Source organism: Lagopus leucura, unplaced genomic scaffold, assembly GCF_019238085.1.
Source record: "Lagopus leucura isolate 7727_CA_CO unplaced genomic scaffold, USGS_WTPT01 Super-Scaffold_100009, whole genome shotgun sequence".
Lineage (NCBI taxonomy): Eukaryota > Metazoa > Chordata > Aves > Galliformes > Phasianidae > Lagopus > Lagopus leucura.
In genome coordinates, this window is record NW_024962266.1 from 28,198,702 (window position 1) to 28,215,765 (window position 17,064).

The following is a 17,064-nucleotide window of genomic DNA, read 5'->3' on the forward strand; positions in this document are numbered from 1 at the left end:
CTTAAAATGGCAGTGTGTTTCCTCACACTAATTTGTATTACATGCTGCGAGCGCCTGTGAGCGGGACTTTCCTTTCTCTGGAGATGTGAAGCCCAATAACTGTTTCCAAAAAGAAATCTGTTTCGTCAGTGTTCTATTTTTATTATTTACCAATATTACGTACCTCAGTGACTCAGTGGTCTATTAAAGCTTACTGCCATCAGAACGCTTTTACCATATTTTACAGCCTCATGAAGAAAAGCACAGATAGAGATTCCATTACATCCTTATATACCAGTGTTACCTGTTTCTCTAGAAACCAATACACTTCTTAGCCTTACACAGATAAATCAAACTCATTCTGCCTGTTGTATTTTTGAACTTTGTGCAGCACATTTCTTTTTCTTTTTAGGATTTATGGTATAATTCTGCAATTCTTAGTCTCTATTTCCCCCTGACTTTAGACCAGACTTTTCTTTTCCTTGCCTTTGCCCTCATTGTCACAAGCTGCCACTGCAAATACGAGCCTATTTGCATGAGTCAAGTGAATCAATGGCATGAAAAAGAGAATTGATTTTGATGTAGGTGGAATCCCTGCCAATCAGAAAAGCCCAGATGAGACAAAAACTCCTCCCAGTAACTGTCATCTATAAATAATTATAAACTAAGATCTGTTTTAACTTGTACTGGGCGACATTAATAAAGATAAATCTAATGCATTGGTAAAATGGGTATGAGGAGTTCTTAGTTATAGGCTACAGCATTTCATCGCCTCACGGGAAGTGGGGACATGCAGAATAATGCCCGTTGTTGTCCCTCACACCTTGGCACTGTCAGCACGAGTGGGAGGGAAGCAGAAGCGGTACGTGGGTGCAGGGTGATGGATGGCCTGTGAGAGCTGGAGGCTGCCATGATGGGGTGGCAGGGCTGCTGTGGGGCCTCTCCTCAGCCTCCTCTTCTCTGGGTTGAGCAAACCAAGGGACCTCAGCTGCTCCCAGCACATCTTCCCCTCCAGACCTCTTCTTTGTAGCCTTCCTTCGGACACTCCTTAATAGTTCTGTGTCCTTTGTATGCTGTGGCACCCAAAACTGCACACAGTGCTCAAGGTGAGGCAGCTCAGTGTATTGCGAGGCAAGCTGGAAGCTCCATGCTTCCTTTGTCTTTTGTGGTAATGCTTCAGTGCAACAGCTGGGAGAAGGCACTGGGGTTGCATTTTGCAGCTCTAACAGCATGGAATGGTTTGGTTTGTATGCACGCCAAAGCTCTGCCAGGTCTCTGTGCTGCACATTGCTGTGGGCTGCAGCAGCGGGGCTGGAAATCACAAAAGCAAACCCTGGAGCGTGGTAGTCCCCTTACTTTTCAGTCCTGTCCAACATGCTGTGCTTTAAGAAGAGGTCCTGAAAATGAACAAATGCATTCCTTGTGAGAGGAGCTGTGCAGAGCAAAACTGCCAACACAAAGTGTTCTGAGAGGTGTTTCTCATTGAGAAGGCCCTTCAGGTCTGGTGCCAGGGCTGGTGGCTGCAGCTCAGGCTCAGCTTTGTGAGCAGGCATTATTCATGCCTCCCTCATGTGGTCACCTCTTGGTCTTCTGAGAAGAGATTCACTTGAAGGAACAGCAGGTTTCATTCTTTTTAAAGTGAATATGCACTTTTAGCAGGGAGTTCCATGGTGTTTGGGCATTTCTGCCACTCGCCAGCTGCTCTGGTCGTTCCTTTCATCCATGTGTAAGCTGTGCTGATGTGCTGAGCCGTCTTTAAGAACAGCTTCCCAAATTCTGGCCTTTCAAAATACTTCTGCATTTTGAATTCTTCTGTAGTTTTGTAATATCTGTTGCTTCTATTTATAAAGATGATTCCAAACTGATTTTTCCTGAAACACTCTGAAGTATCTTTTTATGTTACAGCAACTGTTCAACTGCCAGGCGCTACGCAAGCTGAGCATACCAGACAATGACCTCTCCAGTCTGCCAACCACCATTGCTAGCTTAGTTAATCTCAGAGAACTTGATATCAGTAAAAATGGTAAGAGATCAAAAGGACAAGTATCTTAAAGAATTGTGACAAGTAAACGAACAACAAGGAAGCTTAAATTCTAGCAACTGTATTCTAGAAAACATACTCTTTTTTTCTACATTGTGCTCTGTTTTCTTACCTGATGCTTTCAACAGGTGTGGGTGGATATCCACCTCACTTGCTTTTCTCCCAATGAAGTGAATAAATAAAACAGAGGCTTCTCTAGCATAATTCCCCACGATGAGTTGTGACCGATAAGCGTTACAAGCGGAGGAGCAGGGCCTCGTTTTATTGCACTTATGAAGCATTCCCCTTTCCAAAGTAGCTCAGTACTTAGTGGTTGGCTCTTGTGGATCAGGTTTATTAATGTATTTAAGGATATAAGGCTGCAGATCAACAGCTGCCAGGATTGATGTAGCCAGCAATGAATTTGCTGATGTACATTTCCAAAATACTTGTCTATGTGCGTAAAAAACTTTGCGTATCTGAACCTGTGTATTTGCTTTGAAAATTAGGCTTAGGCTCTCTTGAAAAAATTATCAGTGTAAGTCTAGAGATGGGCAAAGAAGAAAAAGGTGGGCATTTAGGAAAGAAATGAAAGGCGCAAATATTGGTACAAATTGTGTCACTCTAACTCTAGAACGCAGAATTTGTACTGCAGGCCACATTGCCTGTTGTGGTCTATTTGTTTACTGCTAAAGTACCTTCTGGACTGTAATACTGAAGTATGTTTATCACTGTTAGATCAGAACTCAGTCAGGATCAAAACAGGTTGAACAGTTTTCACGTGTGCATAACACTACTTTCAATGTTTTCAGGAATTCAAGACTTCCCAGAGAATATTAAGTGCTGTAAATGCTTAACAATTATTGAAGCCAGTGTCAATCCAGTATCTAAGTGAGTATCAGGAGCCTTGTGTTTGTATTACTGTTAGTGCAGAGAATGTATGCAAAGTTAACTGAAATCTGGAGGCCCAATGTCAAGTTTATTTACGGAATTAACGAAAATTGTTTTTCAACTGTTTGAAATCCAAGATGGATGCATCTCTGCAGAGATGTCTGCTCTGGGTGGGAGCACGGCCTGTGTCCCTGTGATAAGGAATGTGTTGGTGCAGCCTGCAGGCTGGTAATGGATGTATTTGGGAGTAAGCTGTGCTGCATCCTCCAGTGCCATAATCTCCAGGTTGGGACTTCAGAAATGCTTACTCCTGCCAAAAACCTGCAGTCACCGAATGTCTTTGTAATCCTGTGATATATGAAATAAAGCGAAGGAAGTGAAGGAATGAAACTTCAGTATCTCAGAGGGGAGGGGGAGGAGCAATATACCTTTGGCTTAAAAGCTTCAACTTGAAAGGGAGAAAAGGCCGACACGACTGGGATGTGCCAGGGAGTTGAATTTCATGGGGTTATAGCAATGTGGAAAAGATGAGAGCAGTCAAAAATATCCATAAAAAGCTGCTCAGTAAATTCTTCTTGATAATTTGGGTAGAAAAAGAGGGTGAGAAAGAAAGTCATCTTTCTCTTTCTAAATATATATTGTTATTATTTCCATAGCAACTTCAGTGTGAGCATTAAGCTTTTAACTGTTTTTTAGGCTGCCAGATGGCTTCACACAACTTCTAAATTTGACCCAGCTCTATCTAAATGATGCCTTTTTGGAGTTTCTCCCAGCTAACTTTGGAAGGTAAGAATTAGTCATCAAAGAGCGTTGCTCTTTCATATGAACCCACTTCAGGTTTTAAAGGACCATTTTAAAACTGTAATTTATTTTTTTTTTTAAACAGCAACAACAAAAATTACAGATTTTTGTCTCTTCAGCCCTATTTTGATGAATTGTTACTGTTAGAGAGAATCTTATGTCAGCAAGAATTCTATGATGAAGTGAAGCACTTTGCTGGTTTAGGGAAAAGGTGGACAGGAATGAGAATTGGAGAAAAGAGGCCTGTCTTAGTCAAATGTGTTATTAAGTTGTGGCAAGTGCAGAAAATAACAGTGTGGTGTAGTGTATGCTACTGAGGACTGAACAGAAAGAAAAACGTGTCGTGAGCCGGAAAGAAAGATAAGGAAGGGCTGAGTGTGGTGGAGCAACAAAAGCAAGAATAGAAAAGCAAGGAGAAGAGAGAAGGTTCAAAAGACAGCAGAGCAGAAAGGATGTTGGGTGGCAGTACAGATAAATGCAGTAGAAGCTGAGCTAAAGCGTGTTACGTAAGCATGAGTCAAAGGCAGAAAACCAAAGACAATTTGATGTGGCCACTGAAGAATGCACCACAACATTCACATCTCTGCTGTGCTGCCAGCAGAAAGGTTGTGCAGCTCTTCTGCCTTCTGATTGCCCAGTGGGACAAATAGCTCAGAAGACAGAGGACTAAAGGAGGAAAAGGTGATGTTACAGAATTCATCCAGTATTAGTTTCTTTCCTGGTCTATCTAGCTACTTGTAAGAGCGTGTCACAGTTCTGTTGGGAATATCACCTCAGCACTCCAACACCAACACCGGTGTGGCATAACTGGTGTTGGAGGTGATGGTACTCAGGCACTGAGAAATAGAAAGTACAGATTTGTTGGCATTTGCTTGCTGAAACTGTCGCTGACCCTGAACTCTATGTGCTGTACTGCAGTAACTTTTAGAAAATGCCCAGTTGAGAAAAGGAGAACTTGTCATTGCTTGCTGTTGTTGAGTGTTTGGAACATCAGAATAAATCTGAAGATCACTTTTGCAGTTCAGAATTCAGACAGCATGTACAAGTGATAAGGAAAGACAAAGGCATGAAATACCCCTGCAATTTATCAGATGTGTAGTTTTTCTGTCCATGGAACAATGATATTCATTATGCTCTTCTGAAGCTCTGCTTGCACTCGTCTACTGATCTTTGGCTCTTAAGAACATCTCCAGCATTCTACATCTCTTAACAGAAAGCACTCACTTTTTTTTTAATCTACAAATGCAGATTTTATCTAGATGAAATGACATTGGTTCCAGCAGTGGTTGTTGTTCTGTCATTACTGTGCTGCTCCTGTCATCCCTTTGGTATCCTGCACTTACAAATCCTTGTCGTGTCTCTGAAACTTCCAACATTAACGTACAGGAATTGCACTGTTTATCACTGAGCACACGAGCTCTGTAACTGTGACTCTTATTGCCCTGCTCCAGATTTTAGTGCTTGCTTTGTCTCTTCTGCTGCAGTAACGTTCAGTTAATCTGTTACAGTCTCATTTAGCCATCTGATCACAGTGGGGAATGGAGCCTACAGGAGCATCGTGTAAACATCTCTGCACTTCTCACTTAGAGGTGTTGCTTTTAGTCCTTGCTAAAGTGCAAGTGTAGGATTTACAATGGTTGTTTTTTTTCTTTTGTTTTTGGTAGGAAAAAGGGAAAGTCATGGGTTTCTAGAATAGCTGGGAAGTCTGAGATTCTGTGAAACAAAATGGATATTGCATTGGACAGAAGTATTCACAGCTTTGCTGTATGGCTTCAGCTTTTCTCGCGGACATGTGCTTACACTTAGGGCACTAATGGGCCTTCACTGTAGAGTAATATCAAAAGGCAATATTAGTGGAGTTGCTGGAACTCATCATAAAGTTCACCAATAAACTTTCTGAACGTTTAAGAACAGTGCTATCCACCTAAAATCTTACACAGTGTGGCTCTGATGTAGCAGCTCTGTTTAGAAATAGCAGTTATGAGTGAGTGATGCGGAATCACCCCATTTCACATGGCCTGAGTAATACTGCTGGTTAGAGTTGCAGTGCTGGGGAATGGTGAAGTGCTGCCGTATAGAGGTTCTAATTTGTGCCAGCACATATGTCCTACTTCTGCATAAAATACAGAAAATGAAATGGAGGTTTGTTCTGTAATGCTGGTCTGTCGATGTGGAGCTGCAGAAGATAAAGCTACAAATGGAAGAAAGAATTGCAAACTGTGTAGCAGCTGCTTTTCATGTTTTCACAGATCCAGAAATATTTGAGAGAAATTAGCTTTTCCTTTGTTTGCCTTGTTGGAATTGTCAATAAAAGTAGTTTATCATTATTCGAGAAAACTGAGGTGTGTCAGAAGTTTTCAGATGAGTTTGGATAAGGACATAAAAAGAAGATGGAGTAAATACAGAGCTATTTGGTTCTGAACGCGTTGTATGTTAAGTTCAATCCCACATTTGCTGGAGGTCTTGTTATTTTGTAGTACACAAACTCGCCTTACTGCAGTGAGCAGCTTCAAACCATTCCAGTGGGTTTCTGAACTGATTCATAAGATGAACTAATTATTTTCTCTTGTATTCCTAGACTTGTCAAATTGAGAATATTGGAGTTAAGGGAAAATCACTTGAAAACTCTTCCAAAGTAAGTGACGACTATTTATGTAACGCTCTTTGACCTGACATTTCCTGCAGTGCAAAATAATTTTACTGGTAGCATTCTGATGATGTTATTTCTGTTCAGATCTATTTTTTTTTCTCTCCTGTTCGCAGACAACGTAGCAAAGATTTTTAGCAAAAAGCAAATGTTGCATGGAAGATGGGTGCTTGTAAACTAGCTGACTACAGCTCAGTACCCCGAATCTGTAGTGTAACATCCTGTAACATTCAAATATGAGATGTAAACAGAATTGGGAAACAAAGTATGAAAAGCCCCGGTCATTGATTCAGTGACAGTCTGTTCTCATGAAGAACTACTGTGAGTCATTGGAAATGTGTGCAGTGTAACCTCATCAGAACAACCTCCAGTAAGGTTTGTGAGGAAGCAAAGTGCGTTTGCTTGTTTATGATACTGTTTGGAAACTCGTGTCATCAGAATGTTGAGAAATGTCCGTCTTACTGTTTATTTTAAACAGTGGTATTTATCTTGGTACTGCCATCATTTGACCAACATTTAAGTGGTATTTTGAAAATGAAGCGGTAAATGAAAGGTGAACATCTACACTTCCCATGCTGCATGCAGGGAGTTCCACCGCGGAAAGCAAGGAATGCACTTCTGAATGCCAACCAGCATTGTGTGCTTTCTATGCAAGGATCTGTACCAATGAAAAAATACCCACGGCTCTGGGAATCATTCCAAATGGAGGATGTATGTCCTCACTGTAGATGAGACTTACAGTGGTGATGGAAGACTCCACTTAGGACACTTTTCTAACACTGCATTGTGTGCTATTTAGCACTCTACTTAGCAATCTCACATTCACTAAAAGCTGATATGCAGGAATTTTCCCTATGTGGGATGTGATGCTTTCACTGCTCCGTTGGGTATTTCCCTAAAGGCCCAGAACGACCCTTTTCAGAGATAAGTCATGTTTTATGTTAAAGGATGTATTTCTGATGCCAGTGGGAAACACTTATTTTGTGTGCAGGCATCCTATTTTCTCTGCTCTGAATTCAGTGTGCATTTTTTGAGAAACAAAGCAGGTCCTTCAGTCCTCACTGATGTGCCAGGAGAGCAGGGCTGTGGCTTTGGGGTCATTCCTGTCTGCAGGCTGTGTGTGCACTGAGGCTTATGGCAGCGGGGCAGGAGTTGTGTCGGCCTTACTAAGAAGGCGGCTCTCCTTTACTTCAGCAGCACAGGTGCCATCCCTGGTGTCCAGGTGCCATCCCTGCAGTGTCTGCAAGCCCCTCCTGGGTGCAGTACCTCTGGGTGCAGCAGCACTGAGCTGGCCATGGCTGAGCTCAGTGACTTCCTGCTGATGGCTCTGGCAGGATGGAGGCTCTGAGTGCTGTAACCAAGGGAGACGTTCCTTGTGGGCGGTCGGTCTCATCTCTGCTGCAGCAGGAGGCTCTGCTGTGCTCTGCTGAGGCAGACTGGAAAGAAGGGCTTCTGCTTGTGCAAACGCTGCCCTTCAAAATGGTGGTAAGGAGGCACAGCTGTATTATGAGAGAGAGGGGAGAAAGAATCCTTGCGAGTGCAGTGCTGGTCTGTGTCCAGGTGTGACGTGAGCGCTGTGCCTACAGCAGAACAACCTCAGTCAGGAAATGCATGTGGCCCTATAAGCTGGAGGGGTTTTACAGCCTGGTGTTGGGGCAGATGGGGCAGGTCTGCAGATGTGTACTGCAGAGCTTTCCTTCTTAACCTGCAGTTTGTTTGGTGCACTGTGAACAGGAGAGCCTACTGATGGTTGGTAGTTTGTTTGGTGCTTCTGCTGAGAGAAGAAATGTGAAAAGGAAGGTGAATGCCTAATTTCAATGTTGTGCTTCTGCTCTTAACTAGCCTGGAAGTGTTCCATCAGACCTTTGGAAGTAGCATCTGCTCAGTGCTGTTACCATGTCAAATGCAACTTAAATCACGTGCAACGAAAAGTTACCAAAAAGCAGACGTCAGTCTGTGCTCTGTGCTGTGCTGTCAGCTGTGTGTGCATGAAGACTTTCTAAGGGAAGCATTTAGCATCTTGGCATAAACAGCAATTAAATGTGCTTTGTGTTTACTGTAGCTCTATTTTTGCCACTCAGTCAACAAGTCAAGGTTGTTGTAAAACGTATCCATGGTAACCAAGTGTCCAAATTTAGGTACAAAATCATCAAAGTAAATACTAATAACTGCTGGTTGGAAGGAAGCTCCCTCACCAGAGCAGGGATCTCCAAAGTGGTGTTCTGTAATCCTAGAATGGCCTGGGTTGCAAAGGAGCACAACGCTCATCAGTTCCAACCCCCTGCTGTGTGCAGGTCGCCAACCAGCAGCCCAGGCTGCCCAGAGCCACATCCAGCCTGGCCTTGGATGCCTGCAGGGATGGGGCATCCACAGCCTCCTTGGGCAGCCTGTGCCAGTGCCTCACCACCTTAATAGGCCTTGCATTACACAACAAGAGCTCTCTGTTGACCGAGTTTGTCATAATTTTTCTGCATGTAAAACGAGTCCAAACATATCAGTGTATTCCCTGACACTTTGTGGTGGGAAATTGATGCAGTGCAGAGAGTTTTCTCTGGGACAGACGTAGCAAACATTGCAGTTCTGCTGTTGTGCTGGGTTGTGGTGGGCTGGAGGAGTGCCCTGGTGTGCAGGAGTGCAGTGCAGGGTGTTCCTGTTCTCCATCAGCAGTACTTTCTCTTCAGAAGACTTTGCTGCTACTTCTTAAATGCTGAAAATATTTGTATGTTGATGTACAGCTCTTCACAAAACTGCTTTCTAAAAACAATTATTTCTTTTCTCTCTTACATGGTTATTAAACATACGTGTTTCCAAGAGCTTCAGGGCATTAGGAAATATCTGGAAATCTCTGGCTACTATTGCAAATATTTTCGAATACCTTATCAAAGCAGTAACTTTTGCAACAAAACCAGGAAACAATCTGGTTGGTTTTGTTTTTCCTTCAATTCCTGTTAAAATTTCTGGAGCATTTGCAAGCTTCTGACCGAGGCTCTGAGGTTTGAGCAATGTAACACCTCTGCAGGTGCTATCCATGGCTCAAAGACCCAACCAGCATAATTCGTATTATTCTGTTTGGTAGAGGTGATCTTTTCTTGCTGTAAAGACATGTAATATCACTGTGTAATGGCTCAGGGCAATGCTTAATAGAGCACAGCTCCCAATAGCTCTGTAGCATTCTGCTCTGTAAATGCTACCCTGCTGAATATGTATGTGAAGCTGAAGGTGAGGCTTTCCAATTGCCACTGATGTTTTCAGGCATTTTGCACCCAAACTGAAGCAATTAAGTTCAGTGCAGAGATTATGACTAGCTTCAGTGGGTTTTGAATGAGGCAATTTGTGCTTCAGTGTTTAATTATTCTGTGTTTGAGTTATTTCTCAGAGTGGAGGGCTGCAATTCCCAGCTTCTATCCTGCAGGATAGCACTGTACTCTAGCCTGGATGGGAAGACATGGGAAGGCAGGAGGCTGCCAAGGGAGGAGAGCACCATTGGTGTGCTGCTGTTGGTGATTTGGGTCCCACAGGTCCCCTCCCTTGCCCTCAGCCCTGCTTGTGGCAGTGATAACAGCTCCTGGAAAGGCCCAAATGGCTTTGTTTTGAAAACCTCCTGTAGGTCAGCATCCTTTTCTGAGTCACTTACCAAGTCAGCAGCAGGAGCCTGGAGCTGTTGGCAGCTCCTCCTCCCACTCGCATAAAAATCCTGTTTCTTCCAATTTATGCATGTGAAGACCCTCTCTCTTCACACAGGTGCTATGTTAAGAAGTCCCAGTGATGGACCTCCACACGTGCTTTTGGTAGACTTCACTGTCCAGATCTCTTGTACTCTTTTGATAGGCTCCAGGAGTTTGAGTCATCCTTTCTCATCACAAAAACGTTGCTGAATTCCCCTAATGTGTCATATTTCTTTGAGTATCCCTTCACATTAGAAGAGCTTCTGTTAATTTGCCTGGTACAGATGGCAGTCACTGATACATGGTCTCCTCAGTGTGTCCTGGAATGATGCAGAAGTTATTGTGACGTTGCTTACAGGCTTCCCATCACCCAGCACTGAGGTACCAAGTGTGATACATGCACGCTGTCTGAGCTTGTAACCCGAGTTCCATCAGCAGTTCTACTCTGTTCCTTTTTTTTTCCTGCTTTATTCTGACTTCTGCTTAAGACAAACCCTCCAGCTGACTCTGTGGGTGAGCACTGCAGCACGGGAGCTGGCCCAAACTCTGAATACAAATTAATTTAGATTTTCTGCTGTGACCTTTCTTTCGGAGCATTCCTTTTATATCTTTTCCATAGAGTCTGGCAGGTTTCCTGCTCCCGAGGTGCTTGAATAAAGATGTGTTATTACTTTTCATGCCTTTTTTCAAACATTTCTGAAGATGTTTTCTGTCCTTTTATAGCTAACCATTCTGCTCTGTTTTCCTTATTTGGATGTGTGTGCACAGTGGGATGGCACGTGCCAAATTTGCACCAAAGATAAATTGTCCTAAATGCAAATTGAGGAAGGTGGATGCACCGGAATGGATCATAGAACCAGAGAACCATTGCAGTTGGAAAAGCACAGTGAGCTTCCATTGCCCCCAGCCCTCAGTGCCACAACCCCACAGCCCTGGAACACCCCCAGGGACAGTGACCTCCCCACCCCTCCATCCCTGGGCAGCTGTGCCAGCACCTGACTGCTCTCTTTAGGAAGAGAAATTTCTCCCAGTATCCAATCTGAACCTTCCCTTCTGCAATGTGAGGCCTCATCCTAGAGATGCTTCCTAGAGATGTGCGGAAGGTGGATACCCACTATGGGGAAGGTGGGTGCACGCAGTGAGCACCTCCACCTTTCCTTCCTGCTCCTCAGTGTGCATAGTCTGTGTGCTTGTCAGCTGTTCAGTGTTACCCAGGTAGGTGCTTTGTTCTGTGCAGTCCGTCTAGGGATTTTCAGCAGCTGTCAGTGGATGTGGCAGCAGCTCTGGTTTTGGTGCTATAAACACCTGTGAGTACATTTGCACTTTTTATCAATTGCATCTAGTGGAACAGAGAACACCCCACTTAATTTCTCTTGAATTTGCAATAAATAATACATTTAAGTTACTTGCACAACTCTGTTCTATGTTAGAGCATATATAGCTGCATATATACTCATATAAATACATGCACACACGTGCATAAGTGACCATGAGTGGTTGGTGAGGGAATACAGCCTCAGCCCCGTCCCTGCAGGCTGTGTCTGTGGTGGCACTGAGGTGGAGATGCTGCTGTCCCCAACCTGACGCATAGCAGCACGGAGGAGGCTGTTGTTGGGAGGTAGCAGATTGTGAAGCATAGTTTTCTGCTTTAAAATCACAGCAGTGAACCAGGAGCTAACAATTCTCCTGATTAGTGCTGTGCAGTGTGCGTGTGCGCTCCTGATGTGATGACTGTGCAATAGGTGCTCACAGCATTGTCTCAGCACTCCCACTTTGGTGCAGATACAGCTTTCACACCACTCTAACCTTTTATCCGTTTCCCACTCTTAATTGCAGCTCCAGCCTGTGTGGCTTTGTCTCACCTGTACAAATTGAAGTGCTGTTTTCCTGTATGAATACACAATGAGGCCTTTTGTACCTAGTGGTTAATTATCAGGCCAGCGGTGTCTGTATTGGTGTTTGGAAACCATTTACCAAATAAATGTTGTGTTGGGATTGTGACCCCTGTGCTGTGTTATGGGGCTGTCCTGCACGGGGGGCTCTGAGTGCAGGCACTCCAGCTGAGCCCCTTGGTGGGCTGGCAGTGACTCCCAGCTGTGGGGTTAACCCAGCACCTCCAGTGCCCGGTACTCGATAATTTCCTTTGGACATAAAGTCCTGCTATGTGGGATATGTTGATAAATGCTGAGCACTTCTGTTTGCTAATGTGCTTCGTTACACAAAGTACCTCTTCTTACCAATAGGTTGTTTGTAGGAAGTTATAGAAAATGATTTGAATGAAAATTCACAGTGCAGAAGTCATGGCTGTGCTGCCTACGCTGCAGGGAACAACCTCAGTGTTAGGTGAGTCAGCCCTAAGTCGTGCAGCAGGAGCTGATCTGCACTGCTTGGAGCTGGACTGCTTCAGTGCTGATGGCAGTTTGAGGCCTGGTGCCTATTTTCTGGCTGTTTAGTTTCAATAAATGTTCCATTAAGGGGGAAACCTTCCATACACAGGCTGATATTCTACCTGAAAGATTGAAAATCACAGACTTCTATGTTCAAAATGAATGTGAATCCAGAATATTGGTGGTAACCAAGTGCTACCAGTGGGCACCTGCTTATCCTATGATTACTTTCACAGTTCTTTTTTTCTTGTAAGTATAAGATAGATATGTTAGACTGACTTCACAATAGCATAGACAATTTTTATGTCCATGTTGACTTTTTTTTCCCAAGAGTTTGATTATTGCTTGAATTATGTATTATTAATAAGGGCTGTTGTACATACCTTGAACCAAGGACCAGTCAGTTGTGTTGGTGCTGAAAGGAACCAGTACATTCAGGCCAATTAAAACCTCTTGTAGAACAGAAAATGAAATTAGTAAAGCCTAAAAACCCCTCTAATATCATTACACCAGCATTGTAGGAAGCAGTGGTATGTAGAGGTTGTGTGCAACTATGCATTTGGTGTGTGTGCATGCATTTATATAGCTATATCCACATGTGTATTCTATCTAAGTATGCATGTATGTAGAAATACACATATATCTAATTTATGCTATAGGCACATACATGTATGTGCTGTCTCACTTGTCATATGGTCATCTGGGAGCTAAGCTGGCAAAAACTAACCAAGAAGGAGCAGCAGTGGTACTGTGTTAGGGCTGGAGCAGAAGAGAAGATGGTGAAAGTGCAGTGTCAGTAGGGAAGGAGGAGGTGAGGGTAGCATGAAGATTGAGGTTTAGAATCATAGAACTGCATAGGTTGGAATGAACCTTTAATGTTATCAGTATTTTTCCAACCATCCTGCCATGGACTGGTTGCCTCCCAGCAGCTCAGGCTGCCCAAAGTCACATCCAACTTGGCCTTAAACACCTACAAGGATGGGGCATCCACAACTTCTTCTATTCCAGTGCCTCACCACTCTGAGTAGAAAGGTCTGAAGAGTTGCATATACCCTGTAACTGATGGGTTTCCTGGTATCCAAATGCCATGCCTGGCCTGCCTTAGGCAAGCTGCACTCTCACTCTCTGCACTTTAGAAATGGTCTAGCCTCACCTGGCTAGTCCACAGTTGACCCAACCCCAAGTCTAAATACCTATTTTCCTTCTTTTTTTTTCTTCTCTTTTCTCTTCTTTCCCCTCCCCCCTCTTTTTGAGGGAAATGTTTAGGAACACTGGCATGTAACCAAGCTCAGAGATGGTTCCTTGCCCCGGGGTTCATCACTCTGTTTGGTTGTGTCAGGGCAGTGCAGTTCTTGCACTAATTGAAGTAAAGCTCCATCCATTCTTCAGCTACTACCTGAATTTACAGCTTAGCTGGAGAGGAACATTCCGAGCACATTTCTGTAGCAACAAAAAAATTTTAAGTTATCCAATAGTCTATTGAAGCTCTGCCATAAATATCCATTTGCACTTCATAGGGACTTATGTATGCCCCTCTGTCTCTCTCTTCCTCCTTTCTTGGTTTATGTTCAGTGGCTAATGTTACTCAAATATATCCTAGTAGTTGGTCTCAGACAGTCCAGTGGCAGTGGATGCAGTGAGTAATTAAGTTCTCCTCATGGATGTAGATGTTACCACTCTTGGTTGACTCTTCTTTGTGCAAGCGTGTTGGCCAGTGGCACCAATTCACACTGCCATCCCAATGGGAGAACAGTGACGACTCAAGTGCCACATGGTGTAGAAGTGGCATTTAGGGACTTGTTTAACAGGCCTGGTGGTGATGGGCTGATGGTTGGACTTGAGCTAGAGGATCTTTTCCAGCCTTTATGATTCTTTAGCAGACATGTTACTTCTAAACTGGATGCTTTGGGACGTTTATATCCTTTTGGATTCCTGGGGGAGCCAAAGGTGCTTCCTGTCCTCACAAAGAGCCTGAAGGCTGTATCTGTGCTGTTGCTTACAGAAAGCAGCCAGGCAATCTGCCTGTATTTTTTCTTCTAAACGCCTTTGAGTAAATTGAAGTAATTAGAGTGATCCTTGCTTTTAGAGCTGTTTGAGATGAGGAAAACACCTTCTCAGAGTTTTGTGGGATTTCTTTCGATAGAAATGGATGAAATTGAAAAATTGTAGGAACTGCATTTGTAAATGGTGAGTCACCAGTGTCTGAGGAACAGTAGGAGCTGGTAAGGGACGAGAAAATACTGGTGTTTTTCGTACTCATCCGTGTGACTCACTGCTCCCACATGAAGCTGTGGCTTCTCATCTCTTCTTTGATTTTTTTGACAGTAGGTGTTAGAGCTCTTCATTTGGGAATTATGTCTTTTTTGCAATGCCTTGCTTTTAGCAAATAATGTACAATGGAGACATTACTGAGAGGGGACCCTTAGCAGGTGGTGTTTGGAAAAAATGGGACTTCTCAGGAAGTTTGGAAGAATAGGAAGAACTATGGAATTCTGAATATGAGAAATTAAAACTGGATTAAACTTAAGAATGCAGGGTTCAAGGTCATGTTCTGAGGGACTAATGAGGAATTATGCTGTAAGTGAGGGGTTCTTCAGTCAGCAATTGTGTTAGAGGGAAAAAAAAGCATGAGTCTCTTGTTAGGATGTGAGATGTCTGAGTCATCTATCTAATAGAGCCCTGACAAAGCTAGATGTTCTTTGTCGAAGTATTTCCACTAGAGATAAAGAAATGTTTGTGATATTGTATAAGAAATGAGACCTCATTTGAAAAAGTTCAAAATGAAGCCAGGCTCAGGGAGAGCTAAAGGTATAATAGAAAAATAGGAAAAAGGATGCATGCAGGACATATGTGGCATTCCCATATGAGAAGGCTCCAAAGATGCTGTGTTGCTTACACGAAGGAAACAGAAGCTGCTGGGGGATAAGTTGGTGTTTGTCTCTGCACACACAGCCAGGGTGGGCAGCTTGGGAGAGAACTCCTGCAAGGATGGGGACACGGGTGTGCATGGCTGGCAGAGGGACAAATAGGACAGGTTATTCTATGATTCTATCACAGGAATCATTAAGGTTGGAGAAGCCCTCTCAGCTCCCCATGCCCACTGCCCACGTCCCTCAGTGCCACCTCCCCACAGCTCTGAGCGCCCCCAGGGATGCTGACCCCCACCCTGGGCAGCTGTGCGGTGCTGAGCGCTCTTTGGAGCAGAGATTTTCCATAATACTCAACCTGAATCTCTCCTGGCATAACTTAAGGCCATCACCTCTCATCACAAACTCACTTTCCACAAGAAAATTGTGGAAAGCTTGAATCAGATGGCGTGTTGCAGTCCTGAGGGTTTGAACTTGTTGGTGTGCTGCTACATGAAGTCTGTTTCCTATGTGAAGTCAATCCTGGGGATTATTCACTGTGCTGGCTGAAATCAACCAAAAGGGGTGAGGTTTTATCACCAGTGACCCACGTATGTTGCGAGGCTCTTTGTGTTGATTAGCAGTTTGATGTGCATTTGACGAAGTCAACATTCCTTATTCTGTTGTACTGAGTTAAAACAGAAACTCAAGAACATCTCTGAAAGATTTGTTTTCTAAATCTCTCTGTCTCATCAGTTTTCATGCAATCTGTGTACACTTCTTACCTATCAGCTCGAGGCAGGAGTGTCGCGACCAATGGATATGGTGAAGGTGGTTCCTTCCTGGTGTTAAGATGAACCTTTTTGTGCTCGTGCCTTTTCAATCCCAAAATGTAAGCTGAGGTTTTTAGTCTCGATTGCAGTTTCAGGTTTTGACAAGAATAAAATATAACTGCATGGAGTAGAATAAAATACAACTGTATACTGGCGATGTGTTTTAGACACATAGTCTTATTGGTGAGAACTGAGGCTGATGTGCATGTTTTCTGCCAAAAACGCTGTGAAATGACTCTTTGGAATTATTTACTGTAGGCAATAATGCTGGTAATCTTGTTTTGTTTTTCTTTACTAAATATCTAAAGTTATTATTAGAATCTTTGTGTTTTGGCTGCCCCTCTTTGGATTAAGCAATAATTCTGTGCATTGAAGAGCTGCAAAAGTAGTTTAGTTCTTAAAAATTCTGTGAAAAATGGAAGTTTTGCATAATATTTTACTATCCCTAATTTATACTCTTCTGTGACGAAAACAGTGGGTATGTTTTCTTCCAGTAACTTGAAAGCTCAGAAGGTCACAATTATCTCAAATTTTCCATGTATGAAATGGAAACAAGGAATGCCAGCTGTTAAATTTTTCAGTCTGAGTCACAAATGAAATTGTGAAGCCAATCATCCAATAGAGCATCAACAGTGTATCTGCTGTGGCTTCACACCTAGCACTGTTCCTGTTGTCGTGACTATGAATACCTACCTATGGAAATGATTTTTAACCCATATTTATGTTGATGATATCTTAAATGCAGTGAAACTATGTATAAGGAAACTCAAAGGATCAGGGTTTCTAAGCAGGATATTAACAGATATACAAGAAATATGTAGCAACTTGTTTTCGAAGCAATGTAAAGTCACGTAGACTAGATCCAGCTTTGGCAGAACACATCAAAATTAACAGCAGGTATTTCACAGAAGTTAGGTTTGCACATTGGAAGTATCTACCAATAGAGAACTAAAGATCTTATGCTTTCATCTAGCTAAACTTCATTTGAATTGAAA

General features: G+C 43.1%; 1 protein-coding gene across 1 annotated transcript in view; it reads left to right on the top strand.

Annotated features, from left to right (window-relative positions):
* The window catches only part of LRRC7 (leucine rich repeat containing 7), a 91,183-nt gene that overhangs the window by 20,482 nt on the left and 53,637 nt on the right, over positions 1-17,064 (top strand). The window contains exons 4-7 of the mRNA XM_042873247.1: positions 1,885-2,002; positions 2,812-2,890; positions 3,587-3,676; positions 6,270-6,326. Coding sequence (XP_042729181.1) covers positions 1,885-2,002; positions 2,812-2,890; positions 3,587-3,676; positions 6,270-6,326 — 344 coding nt within the window. The remainder of the gene's footprint in view (positions 1-1,884; positions 2,003-2,811; positions 2,891-3,586; positions 3,677-6,269; positions 6,327-17,064) is intronic.